The sequence below is a fragment of the Crotalus tigris genome, unplaced genomic scaffold (assembly GCF_016545835.1).
Source record: "Crotalus tigris isolate CLP2741 ecotype Arizona unplaced genomic scaffold, ASM1654583v1 scf7180000018371.15429387391:27106975, whole genome shotgun sequence".
Classification (NCBI taxonomy): domain Eukaryota; kingdom Metazoa; phylum Chordata; class Lepidosauria; order Squamata; family Viperidae; genus Crotalus; species Crotalus tigris.
In genome coordinates, this window is record NW_024096970.1 from 16,719,502 (window position 1) to 16,737,869 (window position 18,368).

At 38.1% G+C, this 18,368-nt stretch overlaps 1 protein-coding gene and 1 long non-coding RNA gene across 8 annotated transcripts in view; one reads left to right on the top strand and one right to left on the bottom strand.

The window, feature by feature from the left end:
* STON2 (stonin 2) overlaps positions 1-4,876 on the top strand; it is a 94,680-nt gene extending 89,804 nt beyond the window's left edge. For 5 of the 7 annotated variants that reach the window (XR_005557708.1, XM_039351534.1, XM_039351537.1 and 2 more), the window contains one exon: positions 4,564-4,876. Coding sequence is in view for 5 of the 7 variants with exons in the window: in XM_039351534.1 (XP_039207468.1) it covers positions 4,564-4,647 (84 nt within the window). In the remaining 2 variants the exon portion in view is untranslated. Of the gene's footprint in view, positions 1-1,339; positions 2,173-4,563 lie in introns of those variants that run through there. The other 2 variants (XR_005557709.1, XM_039351536.1) reach the window with 1 other exon arrangement.
* A 6,469-nt stretch (positions 4,877-11,345) lies between these two features.
* LOC120311719 lies at positions 11,346-12,803 on the bottom strand. Its single transcript, XR_005557710.1, has 2 exons — positions 12,617-12,803; positions 11,346-11,547 (listed from the first exon to the last, which is right to left on the bottom strand). It is a non-coding gene; the product is annotated as an uncharacterized LOC120311719 (long non-coding RNA).
* Positions 12,804-18,368: the final 5,565 nt, after the last annotated feature.

Consider the following 18,368-nt stretch of genomic DNA (forward strand, 5'->3'; position numbering starts at 1 on the left):
CCCTAAAGGAGGACAGTTGGTCACCTTACAAATGTTCTCACTTTTTTTTCCCCTTCATAAATATTCATAAATATTCTTTCAATTCTTCTTCAAAATTTTCTAGAGTTATTTTTTTCTCAAAACACCTTGTCCTTCTTTCTAATTTATTTTTCTTTAGTTAAACTTCAGTTTTAAAGCTTGAAACTTTCTCTGAACTTACTGATTTCCTTTTTGCCCCCGCCCCCCAACAATTAAGTTGCTCCTCTTTTACCTCTTCCTTGAATGTTTTGCTAGCTCTTTTATTGGTTTACAGGTAACCTAGAGTTCTATTTAGTTTAAAGCCCCTCCTTCTTTCCCCCAAGTCACTTTTTTTGTTTCTACCAGTTGTTTCTTTAAAGCATCTGGCAGAGGGCAGTTGCTCACATTAGGACAATAGTACATCTCCTTGGTCGATACAATGCCAATCTTTTCTTGAGCCTTCATCCTTCTCCTAATTGCCTCTGTGGGAACTCCCCTGTCGGTGAACACGGGAATCTTGCTGGCCTTCTCCCAGCCTTTCTATATTTTGCTCAGCTGTTTTCCAGCTCTTCCTTTCTCTTTCATAACAAAGGGTTAAGGAACATAACAAGATTTTCCCCCCTTCTTTTTAAAGTCAATTTTGTCTGGAATTCCTAGGCATTCAATTTGCTAGTCAGCTGATTATAGCTTCTCAGCACCAGTCTTGCCTAAATGCACTCATGTTTCCAACTGAAATCTCCCTGCTTCAGCACGCCATTTCATCATCTTTCTTCTAGGAATGACTTTTAGGTCTTGAATTACTTAATTGCTGCAGGCTTTGTCGCTTTGGGTCTTTTTCTCTCTTTTTTCTCTCCAATTTGCCATTGTGAAGTTCCAATGAACACCAGTCTCATCTCTGAGCAACGGCTCTCTTCCTCCACCTATTTCTCAATTGTCCCTATTTAATACTGTTCAGTTCTACTCTCCTATTTCCAGAAAAGTGCTTTTCTGTCTACTCAGGTCATGCATTCTTGTGGGAGATATTAACCCATGGCTTAATGGCCTTAACGAATGGCAGGTAGGTTTGCCATCTCATAGCCATATCAAATTTTTTTTAAAGGTCTCTTGGTTTGGGGATATTTGACTGCTTACATCTTTCCCATTTGTAGAATGGTAGAATGGCTCACATTTATAGATTTGAAGAATGTTTACTTTCATGTCTCTAGACAACCTTGCTATTGTCCCTTTTTTATTTTTTAATAGTTTGACTCATTTACTAATTTAGTGTTTCACTATTTGACCTCTCTATGGCCCTATGTTATGTATGCTATATCATACCATACAATTTCATTCCTTTGTTTAGGTTACTGGCTCCTAGTTGCAAATTCCCATGTCATGTTTCTTCACCACATAGCTCAAGTTTTGCACTTTGTTCCCTGGATCAGTTATGAGAAGTCTCCAAATCAAGGACCAACAATAGATACCACCAAAGAAGCTACTGTCCTACTGCCATGACTCCATATGTTTCAGGTGTTTGTACACACGTTTTTCTCTGTATTGTGAGTCTTCTTTTTCCCCAACTACTGGATCATATTAAATTACAACTTCAGTTGTTTACTTCACCAAATTGGCTTTATACCTCTTCGTTTATTTGAACATTAAAGAGCTCATTCCCTTCATGGTGGTAAAGAGCAGAAATATTTTTTGAGGCATTCCCCTTATGCATCCTTTGCCAATGCGTGTCCTCACCACATATAGTGGGATAGCCCATCTCTAGGGCATCTGTATCCTAGGAGCTTGGTTTCTTGTGACAGCAAAGAAACCCTCAAGGTTCTTGCAGTTTGGAAGGCATTGGAAGTGTTCCTGTGGTCACACTGTCCATATAATATTGACCATTCTGCAATAATCTAAAGCATAAACAAAAATGTAGCACAAAGTTTCACCCTTTTTAAAATTGTCAATTAAAGTTCAGGTGTTTTTTTGCCAAAAAGAAAATACTTTTTATTAATTCATTTTCAAATTGATATACATAAAATAATATAAAATAAAAATGAGTAATGCACCATATACAAAAACAAGAAAGAAAAACACTACACAAGAAATTACATAAAAAGAACAATAAAATATCCTGTAATTACAGTTACTGTATATCCCAAGTACATCAGCTGTTGTTAGTCTTCAAAAGGAAAAACTAAATTTTCAGTGTTAATCAAGCCTGTCCAGTCGGTTTTCCCAAAGGGAGAGATAATGTAACAGTTTCTGATTAAAAAAAAACAACAGAAAACAAAAACAACAAAAATCAAACAACAAGAACAGAAGCATTCTTTCAATGCTGGAAAGAAGATGCTGTTAAGATGATATGCAAGCTGGCTCTTCCCTAAATCAACAAGTTATAAGAGGGAGGGAAGGTAAAACACAAATGTAGTATATTTCCTGACCTTCTGTGTTATGCCACCTGCTCAGTGGAATAACCTTCCTCTTGGAGTTCAAAAAGCTGTTACCCTCCATCTTCTTTCACCATTATAGTTTGAATCTATTTCCACAGAGATATAATATTTGGAAGAATTTCCTCTTGCCTTTGGCCAATTTGTTATCCTTTAAATGAGCCTTGAAGATTTGGCTGTTTCCCCAGCCTCTAGACGAGTATGAGTCAGCTTGAAAAGGTTAAATCCAGTATTGTGCTATGTCTGTTCCCCCTGGCTATGTTCATCTTTTATTTCTATGTTGAGTTAATATATTGGATTTTGTTTCCAATCTGTACCCTGCTGTGAGTTGGCTGTCCATATAAATTTAAGTATAAATAGGTAAAATAAATACATGTTGGCCTTTCTTGTATATTTGAAACTGCTAACTTTAGCTCTTTTTTCAATAAAAAGAGTTATCTTGGGGGGGGGGGTTCTCCCTTTCCTCGGGCATTGCTACTCTTTCTAGTCTGCTAACGAAGCTTTTTATGAGCCATCCGGCACATTTCCACCTAACATTCCTACCACTTTGGGCCTATAACCTTAGCCTTGTTTTTTCTGTATTTTGACATTTAACATTGAAATCCTTTCAGCCGTGTCTCCTGTCCCAGTTTACCTAGTCCAGTGGTGGCGAACCTATGGTACGTGTGCCAGAGGCGGCACTCGGAGCCCTCTCTGTGGGCACGTGCACCATGCCCCAGAGATGGCAACCATCCCTTTTCAACCAGCCGCCTGCTAACTCGCCGAGGTCCCACGTGGCCGGATGCACCCCAGCACAGCTGGTTTCCCTACCCCCTGTCCCATCCCTCCTGGCCTTGCATGCTCTCCATTTCCTGGGCATGACCCATTGCATCATCTCCTCAGCTGTCGGCTGTCTGTCCAGCTCAGAGGCGGCTTCCCTGAACTGCTGGTGGCAGGCTGCGGAGCCCCAGAGTGCGCTGGTCGAGGGGCTGGCAGGCTGTGGCTGCTGACGGACAGTTGGCCCCCATGCGCTCGCTGGCCTCTGTGTGCAGGGGCCAATGGTGTCAGGCAGCAGCCGCCCCGGCCCCTGCCTCGCCTTGCCCTGCGACAATGGCACCCCTGCCCTGCCTTACCTTGCCTCCCCTTACCCTGCAGGATGAGCCTCCTGCCCACTGCCCCACCTGCCAGAGACCCCCTGGATCTCCCCGAACCCTGCCCGCCCCCCACAGGCATCCCTCCCCATGAGCAACATCGAGGTGACCACGCCCACCTTGGCCACACCCACACAGTGGGTCATGCCCACCTGGCACCTGGTGATAAATAAGTGGGTTTTGGATTGCAGTTTGGGCACTCAATCTCTAAAAGGTTCGCCATCACTGACCTAGTCTGATAGAAGACACTCTGTCTGGTAGGCAAAGTGTCAGCTCTTGGCTGAAAGCTTTATATCCTTCTTTCTTTATATCCTTCTTTCTTTATTTTTATAGGAACAAAATAGGATACCCACATATTTCATTTCTTCCAAAATCAGTCTGTACCTACAGTACTGTTTGCCTACATTGCCTACTTTTCACCACACCAAAACACCACTGGAAATATGGCACATTCTTTGAACATATATGGCACTTTCACTTTTTATCTGAATTAGACAGTACCATTTCACAAGAATCAATGTTTATTCTTGACCTTCTGAGGTCCAACTCAAAGCTTGGTTCTGTTTCCCCACTAGCTCCCAGAATTTATCTTAAAGAAGTAGCTATCAGACATTGCCACAAGTTATCCAAATAGCAGGGCTTCCTTATAAGTATGACGTATTCAGTATAATGTTTGTGTTTATCAATCTAATGGAAAGAAAGAAAAAGCACATTATATATACCTGGGTTTTTTTTTTGTTCCCCCACTTGCTTTATTTTTGGGGAAACATCCCCTCTCAAATTTATATATCCACTAAGTTTGGTGTTCTGTTCCATCACTACTTCCCATGTTGGCAGCATGGGAGGAACCTGCTTTTGCTGGAGTCAGTTCTGCATACCTGTCATCTGTGAATCAGAGGAGTCCACTGCCCATTCTTGCTTTCGGACAAATCGTTCTTGAGCAAAGCATACAAAACAAAAATTAGGTGGCCTTTTGCTGTTTCCACACAACTTCCAGTTTGTTTTTCTTTCAGGTGGGAATAGAGAGGAAAAAAAGCTTGAATCCAGATAATTTGGGAAAAGACAGTGACAATGCCAAGGAATGTGCTGTGCAATGAAAGGAAGAAGTAGCTCTTTGAAAACAATAAAAGCAACAAGAATTGAAGAAAAGGAACACTGTGCCTCCCTTCTGTATGTAGTCCGAAGAACCAAGAAGTATTTGGAGTGTCATTTCCCTCTCTGAACATACTTAAAATTTGGGGGATATGTTTGCTGACTAGTTTGGGTAGAATTACACTAAGTCAGGGGTAGGCAATCTTGGCTTTTTTATGACTCGCGGACTTCAACTCCCAGAATTCTGGGAGTTGAAGTCCACGAGTCATAAAAGAGCCGAGGTTGCCTACCCCTGCACTAAGTATATAGGCTTGCAGTGCATTCAAGCCTGTTTTCATCTGTTCCAGTATACTTTTTAAAGCAAAACAACTGTGTTTTGTCAGCTCCAGTTCTCAAAATTCTATTCGTGTTAAGTATTTTCCAACTCTACACTTGACATTTCCTGACAACTGGTAATTCAGTCTTCAGTGGAGTTTTTCCAGGTGATCAGCAACAGCCTGAGGATGGGTGGTATAGAAGAGACACCAGACTTTCTGTGTTTCTATCCTGCCTACGGCTCTGTGAGAAATTCTAAACGGCCTTTCCTCTCAGCTAGGTAGAGAGAACCATTGGGAACTCCAAATGAAAGACACATTATATCAGTTTTCCTATATGCCATCTTTGAGGAAAAATATTTAAATAATGTATACTTCCCTTAGTGAATCAGAAATCTTTTATGCAATTTACTTAAATGCCAGAGTTATTCTTTAGATATGATTTAGTAATAGTTACCAGTTAGAAGGTAGACTAGGTGACTTTTGGATCATTCTTTCCTGAGAAGATATTGAGGGAAAATAGATTTAATCTCAGTTAGATGTTTAGCTAGGCTGGTTACTACAGTATGAGTTCCCCAAATCACTACCATACTGCATATATTAATATTTTAAGTTTTGATGGGGTTGGTAAAAAAATTGCTTAACTTTTGTAAATGTTGATAATGCTACTTTTAAATTTTGTCTTAACACTACATTTTATTTCGGAGATACTTCAAAGAAATAATTTTCTGTGTTACTAAGCAATTAACGTTATTACTTTATACAAGATAGACATAATGGAAGTACAGGGAAGGTTTTTATGAATTCTTGTGTCCACATGATCTTTTTCATAGTGATGAAAACTTGACTTCTTGAAAAATCTCAGCTCACAGTTGTTGTTTTTAAGAATCAAGTTTCTAATTTACAGGTCTCTAGGAATATTCCTAACTATGTCTGGACATAACTTTGAAGAGCTTTCTATGAGTATACATTGGGGCTTCAGTATTCTGCATATCCTTTTTAATCTCCCCATGGCCAAAAAGTAAAAGTTACCAATAGCTATAGGAGTTGTAGTCCAATATATTGAGAGGACCACCAAGTTGGGGAGCTGTACGTATCGATAATCACATTTTCTGTCAAGCAGAATTTGGATTATCTTTGCATGGGTATTAATATGTTTGTATGAGTACAGAGAATTCTGTTGGGCATCTTTACCTCTGGAAATGCCAGGCACAATTTCTGGCAAGACATTAGGAAATGCGTTGTTTAGTTACTCTACCCTAAGCGCAACATTGCTCAATAGATAGTGCCATGAAAGCCTATTCACAGAATTCTGCCTAAAATATTCTGGTATTATAATAAATCCCAGCTTTAAATAAATTACTAGGGCTAGACTAAAGGTAAATTTCACATATTTTGTCCTATAGACCATATTATTCTGGAAAATGGTGCTTGATGCCTGTTCTCCTGGAATTTTGTGGTTTGATGAAATTACTGTCCAATCACTTGTATAAGGAGGGGAAGGTGTAACTTGTACTTAACCTGTGGGCCAACAGCAATTTCAGTAGAAGAGAATATGTGATGCTCAGGGGTGAACTCTAAAATGATTTTAACTTTCTGAGCTTGGTTGTTTTCATTACCCAATTAGATAATAGCATCAATGCAAATAAAGTAAGTGTGGGCTTTGCTGTTTGTATACTATTTATATACAGTAGCTTGCCTGCCAGTTTTGGTGGTTTTCCATTGGTAGATCTTTGAGTAGAGTATTGTTTTCCATTTGATTGTTTGCTTAGTGTTATTCCCTGCTCATTTGGCTGCTGGAGACGATATATTCTGGTCTTTTTGTTTTCTTTTTAGCTTTTTTATTGTCTCTTTTGAATGGTATATACATGTGATTTATCTCTGTATGTCTGTTGATGGTGGATTTGTCTGATTGCCAAATGTCTAGGAAATCCCTAGCATTTTGGATTTAATTTTGTCTAAGATGCTCACAGTTCCCCAGCTGAAACTATGGTTGAGTCAGTCCATGTATTGTGTAGTGAGATTAAGGAGTTTTCATCATGTCTTCTGACTGTTAATTGGTGTTCATGGATGTGCTTTGTTAGTCTTCTGTTTGTCTGTCTTCCATAATAACTGTTACAGCCTTTACACCATATACAGGCAATCCTCAACTTACAACAGTTCATTTAGTGACCAAAGTTATAACATCACTGAAAAAAGTGACTTATGATCATTTTTCACACTTATTGCAGCATCCCCATGGTCATGCGATCAAAATTCAGACACTTGGCAACTGACTCACATTTATGACCTTTGCAGTATCCTGAGGTCATGTGATCCCCTTTTGCGATCTTCTGACAAGCAAGTCAATGGGGAAGCCAAATTTACTTAACAACTGTGTTGCTAACTTAATACCTGCAGTGATTCACTTAAGAAATGTGGCAAGAAAAGTTGTAAAATGGAACAAAGCCCACTTAACAAATGTCTCATTTAGAAACAGAAATTTTGGACTCAATTGTGGTTGTAAGTTGAGGACTACCTGTATTATAAATGACTCTACAACATACATCTATAGCATACAGTGAATCTTCTATAACAGGGTAAGGAATGGAACAGCCACTGTGTATTCACTGGAAAGAATGCAAAGCCGTAATCAACTTTCTGCCACTGTTTTGATTCAAGATCTATTTTTTCTGTAATGTATTTAACTTTTGTTCTTGATTTAAATACCAGACTATTTGATCCTCGCTTTTGAGTTGTTTTCATCTGCTCTTTCTTTGCTATATCTTACTTTCTACTGACTGTGTGAGAAATAATTCTCACAATACCAGTAATGTCCCTTCCTTCATAATGATATATATTTTCTCATTTGGGTAAACTGTAGGACAAAAAGCCCATTGTTGTCCTTTATTCACTTCATATCATCTAGCACATCAAGAAGCACATCTGCCTATGTCTCCTAGCTGCATTGAGCTGAATATTGTTTACTGTACTTGGTTTGCACATTTAATTGCAAATTACAATATTTATAAAGTATTTAAATATTATGCAAGCTTGTCTGAACCAGCCCTTCAAAAATTGATGAATGCCTTTTTCAATGAATACTAAAGCTATGAGGTTAAGTGGAAGTCTTTAAAAATACTTATTTCACATGCTCTGATATATGGGTGTGGTAGAATATTCAGGAAGCCTAATTAGATTTTATGTAATCTCAGAGAAAATGATTTGGGAAAGGGAAATGAACATGGGGAAGATTATTTCTATGTAATGTAGTACATAGCCCATTGGGGAGTTTAAAATGTAAATATGAACATATTTTTAAGGGCGCCCAGAAGTTATTCTTCCCTTGGTGATCAATTTTAAAGTGGTCTGAGCAGGCAGTCCCTTTCAGGATATATCCTTATGAAGAATGCACTAACAACATTTAAGGTATAAGGGAATATGTGATAATCAGCAAATAACAGCAACATCCTGTACTTAACAAGACTTAACAAGAGAGAGGGGATTATAGAATTGAGAAGGAGAAGCTAAAATTCCTAGCTGATATTTGGGCCCTCACAAATGAACCATCACTGTTGATTAATAACACCTGCCTTATATAGATTCTACTTTTAATTGACTTATTGGTATGCAGTCCATTGTTCAAGTGAATTGCATATTGTAACTTACCACCTAATTTAAGTCCTCTGTATGGACAACGTCTTTCTATGGTATTGGCAGATTTGTAATGGGAATCCCATTAATTTATTGTGAAAATGTTATCTAACATAAATCGACCCCAAAGCCCTTAAAGACATGAGAATAAATAAAAGGGCTTGTATTGCAATTATGTTGTTGTTCAGTGCCTCCATACAGATAAGTCATAACCTCTTGCACTAATGTATTGTTGTTTTTTTACATATTTTGTAATAGGTTTCTACCTTTTAATGTACTTTGAAAAAGTCTATACACTGGCTAATTCTTTGTAAAAATATTGTGGCACTTCTCCACCCCATCAGAGAAATGTCATTTTGGAGTTTAGGAAGGACTGTTGAATAAATGCAAATGAAGTTCCACATTCACAGCAGTCATGTCTTCATTTTTACATTGTTCATTTTTTTTATGCAGTTCAAAAGGAAAAGATAATGCCATAACATAATGCAGTGGTGGCGAACCTTTTAGAGACCGAGTACCCAAATCGCAACCCATAACCCATTTATTTATTGCCGAGTGCCGGGTGGGCGTGGCTGACTGGGTGGGTGTGGCTGCAGTTGGTATGGCCACCTCAGTGATGCTCGTGAGGAGGGACACCTGTGGAGGCCGGGCAGGATTGGGGGATGATCCAGGCGGTCTTTGGCAGGTGAGAGCTCCTTTCCGGCTGTCCCGGGGCCGTCTCTGTCCATGCCGATGGGGCTGCACTGCGGAAGGGAGATGGTGGCTGATTCCCCCCTGCCGGCCGCCTCCCCTGCCCCGTGCTCCTTTTATGCAATCCTACGTGACCACAGTGTGGATGAGAGGCTTGGCCGGCAAGGGGGTGGCTTTCCTCCACAGAGCCATCCCGGCCTTCCAGCCCTCCCTAGCCAGACCCCCTCATCTTCCCCCAGCCGGGACCTGATGACTCCCATCCTCCTGCCCCCACCCCAGCCGACCTCCCTGAGTAGCCCAGCCTGACCAAGACAGAGGGAAGGCAAGGCAGAGAACCAGTTGTTAAAATGATTTTAAACCTACCACTGGTCACTTCCAAAGGCCAATCACTCACTCTCCTGCCAAGACTGCTCTTTTTTTCGATTCCCTCACCCCGCCCAGCTCTCGCAGCTCTTCCCAGACTCCGCATGCGTGGAGAGCGGGAGGGGAGGAGCCCAGCAATGGTGCATGTGTCTACAGAGATGGCTCTCCATGCCGCCTGTGACATGCGTGCCATAGGTTCGCCACCACTGACATAATGACTTATTAAAACATGAATGGTTCAAAGTTTCAAGATGCATGTAAAAAGGTGACTATATGGATATAAATTTTGCAACATATATAAGTGGTTTGTGTTTGCCTTGTTCTGGATGTTCTTTTAACTTTCCAGTCTTGTCTTTGGCCCTTGGATTTCCTGATGTCCTAACCATGTCCAGGCCTACTTTGCAAAACATTACCATAAGGAATCCCAATGGAAATTATCCAATAATCTGAATAAAACAGAATGAAGTATAGGTAAAGGCATTGATTTCATTTTCTTAATGATGTCATAATTTTTGCTATGCACCTTTATAATCTGATATCGTTAAAACTGATGGGTCATTTAATCACAAAGTAACTTGATCTGATCATTTTTCAGTATATGGAGTACTAATATCTTGTTATTAGGGGAAAATAAGGTAATATCAGTCTTCATTGATGCTATTCATTTGCCTTGAGTAGGTCCTGAAGGAAGAACACCATCAACCCAAAACTTTTGCCTTCTTTACCATGGAAAAATTGCTATTTGCACATATCCATTAGGCAAACTGTATTTTTAGGTTACAATTCTCACCACTTAAGTATTATGGTCCAAACTATTAGCAAAATATTAAGACTGCCTATACCTCTGATCCAGAATAAGTATCTCAGGGAAGAAAGAACTTGGGGACTTCAAAAAGTCTTCAACTTTGATTAGGAATCTTCCTCACTTTGCTCCTATGTCCTTCTGCTCAGAATGCTGACTAGTAATGCCAGGAAAGATTGATGCAATCCAGCAATGCCAAATATAAGCTCTATACATACCACATTTGTTATTGGTCCACCTGTCCTTTTGCCCATGCCAAAGCAAAGCAAATTTCCTGTAAGAAACTTGAGGGCTGGATAAAAAACTTTCATGGGCAGTATTTGCCTGTCCATCGCAAGAGATTCCCTACGCCGCATTTGGAGAGCTGCTGCCAGCCTGTTTATAACAGCCTGATCCACTATAGTCAGTTAATTTTGCTCTGCATCCATCAACCTGTAATAACAGAGTGGAGTATGGCAGCTTAAAAATAAAATTAGCCATTATTATAGCAATTATAAATGTTTATAAATGGGATATCCTCTACTAATTATTAAATTATAATTATGTATCAAAGGAGAGCATTTTACTATATGAGGGAGGGAAGCTCTGTTCAAATAAGTGCGATACCTGATCAATGTAATACAATAACAAAATCAAAATTCATTACATATTTCCTTTTCTTATATATTTTTTTTCATGTAGGTATCAATAAGAAAAGAAAAAAAAACTAATGCAGGTAAATTTGGAAATGCAATTGTTGCTAAAATATACATAAGTAAAACAAAATGCACAATCATAGATTTTATTTTCTATAATGTCCATTTCTGTATACTATGGTTAACAATTTGGCACAAGAGTAGAGCCAAAAAGAAAAAAAAAGAAAGAAAACTCCTATATAGATAAAATTCTGACTGGAAATATATTTGTATTTTTTTTTAAGTAGATTTTATTGTTAGCACAGCAACATCAGAATTTTACAACATTTGACACTTTTGTGAGTTGCTTTGGTTTAATTCCAAAACGAAGAATCACTGAGAGGCAACTTCATCACCTCTTGTTTAATTTCCCCCTTTTGAGAAACTATTGCCATCTTGTGGTTTGATGTTGGTAGTGCAACTCAAATACTGGGGAAAAAAAATTAGCAACATGCGTTAAATTGCAATAAAAGTACAAAATGTGAATGTTTTTATAAGAAGATGCATACAGATTGTTTTAAATATAGACATTACATTACAAACAAAAATATTGTTTTTTTTTAATTATCACATACTGCCAAATAACAATCTGGAGACTCAGAAAATTAAAAATGATTTCAATCAATAAAAGCAGAACATAGCTAGTTATAAATTTTCATCAGGAGTTGGATCAAAATGAACCTTAGCTATCTACATACTGACCAGATCATTAAGTGGTGGCACAGTGGTTTGAATGCAGTATTGCAGGCTAATTCTGCCAACTGCCTGGAGTTCGATCCTGACTGGCTCAAGGTTGATTCAGCCTTCCATCATTCCAAGGTCCATAAAATGTTGGGGGTAATAGACTAACTTTGTAAACTGCTCAGAGAAGGCTGTAAAGCACTGTGAAGTGGTATATAAGTCTAAGTGCTATCGCTATCATCACACAAAATAAAAGAATAAGCACATCATTACTGGCATCAGTGTCTCAAGTGACCAATATCCATTTTGCAACAACATAACTCAATGAAACTGTCAATAGTGACTACCAGCATTTTCTAAAACTTTTAAAGAACATTCGTCAAATCAGCTCTTGCAGTTAAATTAATGGGAGGGCAGAGCTACAGTGACAGTGCTAACTTGAAAAAACAGAGAAGACCCTGATCTGAGAGATTCTTACAGTGTTTTCTTTCATACACTTCTCATTCATTGAATCTGATGGTCCAGAACGCTTGTTTCTAGTGAGATTGCTGATTTTTAAATGCAATTCAAAGCATCTATGTGTTTTCTATTCAATCATTTGAAGGTACATTTTGAAGCAGCATCTGGAGAATCATTCCTGATATAGTTACCACTGAATGCCACACTTTGAAATGCAACAAAACCTATCGGAACTGGGGATAGATAATACCAGTTGCCATCCTGATAGACAATTCTCTAACAGGAATGTTGATGGAAAAACAATAGCAAGAGAAAATAGAATCACTAGAAATATAACAGAAAAAGAGTTGGACGGGACCTTGGAGGTCTTCTAGTCTCACCCCCTCCTCAGGCAGGAAGCCTTATATCGTTTCAGACGAATAGTTGTCCAATCTGTTCTTAAAAACTTCCAGTGTTGGAGCGTTCACAAATTCTGGAGACAGGTTGTCCTTACTGTTAGGATATTTCTCCTTAGTTCTAGGTTGCTTCTCTCCTTGATTAGTTTCCATCCATTGCTTCTTGTCCTGCCCTCCGGTGTTTTAGAGAATAGATTGACTCCCTCTTCTTTGTGGCAACCCCTGAAATATTGGAACACTGCTATCATGTCACCCCAGTCCTTCTTTACATTAAATTAGACATGCCCAATTCCAGCAACCTTTGTTTTAGTCTCCAGTCCCCTAATCATCTTTGTTGCTCGTCTCTGCACTCTTTCTAGAGTCTTAACATATTTTTTACATCGTGGCAATCAAAACTAGATATTCCAAGTGTGGTCTTACCAAGGCATTATAGAGTGGTATTAACACTTCAAGTTATCTTGATTCTATCTCTCCATTAATGTAGCCTAGGATTGCATTGGCTTTTTTGGCAGCTGCATATACAATATCACATTTCTGTAGGGACTTACATTGTAGCATGGCTATACAGTATTACAATGACCTTATCATTAAAAATAGTCTTTTATTTCAGAAAGCAGTCCTTTGGCTTCATTTATTTTTCAGAAACTCATCTTTATTCTTTATTTTGGTCATTTATCTTTTACCATATAAATGATACCACTTAATACATAGTCTTTCACATTCATATGAAATGTGGAGATTGAATTGCCCTTTTTAGAATATGCATTTTGTAGTTCTCTTGGTTTTGCTCTTGAATTTTCCTTTTTAAAGCAAAATTATAAACACTTTTTTATCCTTGCAAGCTTCTTTCAGGTAAGTCCTTTTTTCAAATCTGTATTTTTTCCAACAAAATATGCTCAACTGTAGGCTAAAGGCTGGCCTATTGTTTAAATAAATGTTATAAGCAAGAGACTCCCAAGACTCCTGGATAAAGTCATACTTTTATACAGGATGTTGCACGATATTCCAAAACTCTTCACTGTATCTGAAAAAGACCTATACCAACATTGTAGACTACTACAAAGCTTTTTGGAGATGCATTTCAAACACCCTTAAAACCACCAGTCCATGCTTTATATAACATGTTACCTCCACAATGAAATCTATTATCTCTTTCCAAATACTGAAATATTTATCCTGACTAAAACAGCTATGCATTGGAGACTTGTCATACAGAAAAGAATCAACATTTTCTGCAAAAGAACTAAAGGCAGTAAATAAGTTGGAAAGCCAACATAATGCAAAGCACCAACTTCTAAAGGCATATTTAACTGTGGGGACCAGTCATTACTTCAGTTAAATATGCCTCTAGAACAGGGGTTCTCAACCTTGGCAACTTTAAGACTTGTGGACTTCAACTCCCAGAATTCCTCAGCCAGCAAAGCTTAAAGTTGCCAAGGTTGAGAACCCCTGCTCTAGAAGTTGGTGGCATGTATCTGTTTAATTTTAAAAAAATACCAAGAAACCTAGGGTGCATGGTAGGCCACATATGGTCTAACTATGCACTAATCTTTGATAGGAATTTCTAGCCAGGAAAGTTGCTGCTGTTGCTATAGTTGTAAACGGCCTACACATAAGCACAAAAGATTACCTGATCCAGCCTTTGGAACTACTTACCAGGGAATGGTACACATTCACTTGGATTACACTGACTATAGAGCATAAGCTGCAGCCTGCAGCAGGAACAAATGGATGAGAAGCAAGATTATTCATTTATTTTTTTATTACATTTATATGCCGCTATCTCACTGTCAAGCAACTCTGGTAAATTATTTTGTTGATTGTTGCTTTGAGGTCAGAGCTGGTAAATCAATGGTTTTTCAGAACAGTTCCCATTCCACATTGTCATTATGGGAAGTATATTACATTATTAGTTGGTATCCAAATCTCTTCTTTTTTCTTCTCTATTCCCTTTTTCTTTTGGAGGTGCCTAGAGTCTCTGCCTGTAATTTAAAACTTTTGAAATACACTGCATGTAAGTTTTTAAGTCTTTTTTTACTGAATAACTTGAAAAGAAGCTTAACCATAAATTAATACACATGCAAAAAATTGTGGAAACAGGTAGCTTTAGAAAATGAAAAGCGTGTTAGCAGTTCTTCTAAAACACAGCTTCATAGGTGTTTCCAAGTCTCAATTTCTGAATTAGTTTTAAGACTAAGCAGTAGCTGGTGCTGAACCAATTTGAATAAACTGACATTTTATATTGTAAAGAAGGATGTTCAGTTGGAGAAATAAAGCATTCAGTAAAAGAGGATATAGAATTGCAGGAATGCTGTGGCAATGAGATAATTTTATGGATGCTATGAGAAAGGAGATAATGAAGAGAGAAATGCAGATATACTTTTGGGTCAAAAAAAAATAGAAAAAGGGGAACATCTTTTTCTGTACTTCCTTCCCATACTTTTCTTTTGTATTAGGTTTTTAAATATAGCTAGTCGTTTCTCATGATTCTGTGACCTATTTTAAATTACATGTAAATGAAATACAGAAATGTTTTAAAATGACATTTAAAATAGAGTTCATACAAAAATCTCGAATACATTACAATTAATTTGATTAGAGGAAGAAGTAACCACACAAAGATTTTTTAGCTGTGAAAAACAAAAGACTATTGTGGTATTTTAGAGATAAATTTATTATTACTTAAGTTGTATATAACAAATGCATACCGCCCAGAGCCCCTCTACGAGACAGATAGTGATTAATACGTTTGATAGCTAGATAGACAGACATTGCAACTGATGATGCATCTAATATTATGATCTGCCTCCAGGAAAGGTTACACATTAGATCAGTACAGATACTCCTTGATTTGCTAACACAACTGGGACCAGAATTTTGGTCACTAAGCGATGTGGTCATTAAGTGAGCCATCACATGAATAGACCCAAGTTTACTAACAGTCATTAAGCAATGAGGTGGTTGATAAGTGAATCAAATTGTCCTTAAGTAAATCTGGCTTCCTCAATTGACTTTGCTTATCAGAAGCTGGCTGGCAATATCACAAATTGTGTTCCCATGACTGCAAGATTGTGCAACTGTTGCAAATGTAAGCCAGTTGCCAAGCACCCAGATTGCAATCACATGACTGTGCGGATGATAAAATTGTTGTGTGAGGATATAAGCCATTGTAATTCTGAACTGTTGTTAAATGAACAATAGTAAGTCAAGGACTACTTGTAATTTTGCTATTGTTGTTTTATTAAAAACAACTGATGTATATATCCAAGCATCTTTAACTTTTACAAAGGAAATGGTTGTTATTCAGTCACTTAGTTATGAGACCCATGGACCATAGCACACCAGCCCCCCCCCCATCTTCCACTGTCTCCCTGAGTCTGCCCAAACTCATGCCCACTGCATTGATGACACTATATAATAATCTCATCCTCTGCTGTCCCTTTCTCCTTTTGCCTTCAATCTTTCCCAACATCAGGGGCTTTTCCAATGAGTCCTCTCTCCTCATTTCATGGCCAAAGTATTTGAGCTTCAACTTCAATATCTGTCCTTCCAAAGGATAGTCAAGGTTGATTTCCTTTAGGAACAAAGGGAATAGGCCATCTTTTAGAGTTAAAATCACAGTATTATTGACTGAGAGCCATGTTAAACAGGGAGAGGGATCGCTATGACAGTGGGTAAGATCATGATATAAAAGCGGGTTCCTAACATAACAGCTGGTGGGCAAGAGAAAAAAAAATTCAAAGGAAAAAAATTATAGACAATTTTTTTTTAAAAAATCAACATTTTAAATTGATTTTGGTTGCTGCAAAAACAGCTGCATGCAGCTCCCTATGGACTGGGAAAGTCCACCCATGCTTCAAAACAGTGGTTCCCAACCTTTTCTATACCCTGCACCCCTAGAACGCTTCTGATATATTCTCGCACCCCTTACAAAAGTTCGAAATAACAGCAACAAATTATGCATATACACTATAATTTTGAAAACCCAAGCTTTCGCACCCCCTGGAATATCATCTCGCACCCCTAGTTGGGAACCCCTGCTTTAAAAGATACTGTAGGCTGTTCCCATGACATCTAATAAAGTACTAAAGTACTTTCTTCTCTCAGACCCACATTTGACAGGAAGTTACAGAAGACTGCTCTTATTTGGACATTTTTGTTTATTTGCTTAATTATGCAAAATCAGTGTTTACATTATGCTCAATGTTCACTGACTTGTTTGTAGTCCCTCCTAAACTACCTCTCTCCGGGTTGCTTTTTTTAATTTTGTATTTCTTATATATGGACAGGGCTATATGCATACATAATATATTGTGACACAATAAAAATATATTTTCTATGGTTAATACTGTTGTCTGATTCCGTGAAACCAGTATAATGCAAAATAAAATTTGGAGCTAAATGAAATGTACAGCTCTGCCTTAGCACTTTGCATTGAAATGTGGTTGTCTGACACAGGGTGATTGAGAATGTCCACGTACAAAACTGATGAATATCAGAGCCAACTAGGATTCTATGAGCTTAGTAAATATGAAAACAGCACTATCTGCAAAAATGAGAAATTATAGACATACAAGAGCAAATGCACATGTGATGCACTGAAAACAGAGCATGCTAGTGCATTGTAAAGTGCTGCCTTAACACTCTGCATTTATGAGAATCATTAATGTTATACATTACCAAGTTTATGAACTATTGGCAAGAGAAAAGCAGATTTGGGTTACTCATTCCATGCAAATACATTAATATTAAGGTATCAATCAATTTCACTTGCTTCCATTCACAAAATTTCAAGAAAATTTTGATTTTGATCCAGGTTGTATTAGCCTATTCTAAAAAGGAAGATGTTTTCACTGATAGACACTTTGTAGATAACACTTTGATTCATAAGTTATTATGTTCCTTGGATTGTAAAAAATGTAATTTGCTAGTTCTCTGTACTGGAAAAATAATAGATTTATGACAATACACGTTTTACTGGTTTTACCAGTAAAATAGTAGTGGCTTGTCAACCCTAACTCCAAAGAATGTCCAAAACGCTAAAAGCACATCGTTTGAACTATCCAGAGGTTCAGGAAAAAGCAAACTTATGAAATTTCCATCAGTCAGAAACCTACACCAAAGCAAGAAGCGAATCTGAAGGCATATATCCGAGTATCAATCAAGAATTGAGTTGCTCCTTCCAAACAAAAATCTCTTCCCTTACTACATCTTCGTTGAAGTATGTAATCCAAAGGGGTGGAGAATCATTTGATTGAAACTACTGTAAGCAGTCAAAAATTCTTTTGTAATTCCTCAAAAGGAGATTTTCATCGGCATCCTGGGATTTAGCTCTTGCTAAATTCAATTCTTTTGTCTTTATTTGATTTTAGCACAACAGATTACGAAACCTTTATATTTTCTGTCTGCGCAATAGGGATGAAGGTAAGAAGATATTAAGTCTACAGATCACGTATTTTGGATCATTTTCCCGCCCAGCGAACACGGAAACCGGAAACAAGGCTTAAAAATCTCTATTTTCCACCTTCGCAGCAGAAATTCCTAAAGCACCCCTAGAAACAGAAGGATAACATTGCTGGAGATGGGAAGGGGGGAACATTCTGCTTGTACTGGATGAAGGGCACTTTTCTAGAGATCGGTAAGCCTGCATTTGGGGCGCGAAAAGATCCCGTTCGCGCTCAGGATTGTCACGCAATCTCTATGGCTGTCGATTTA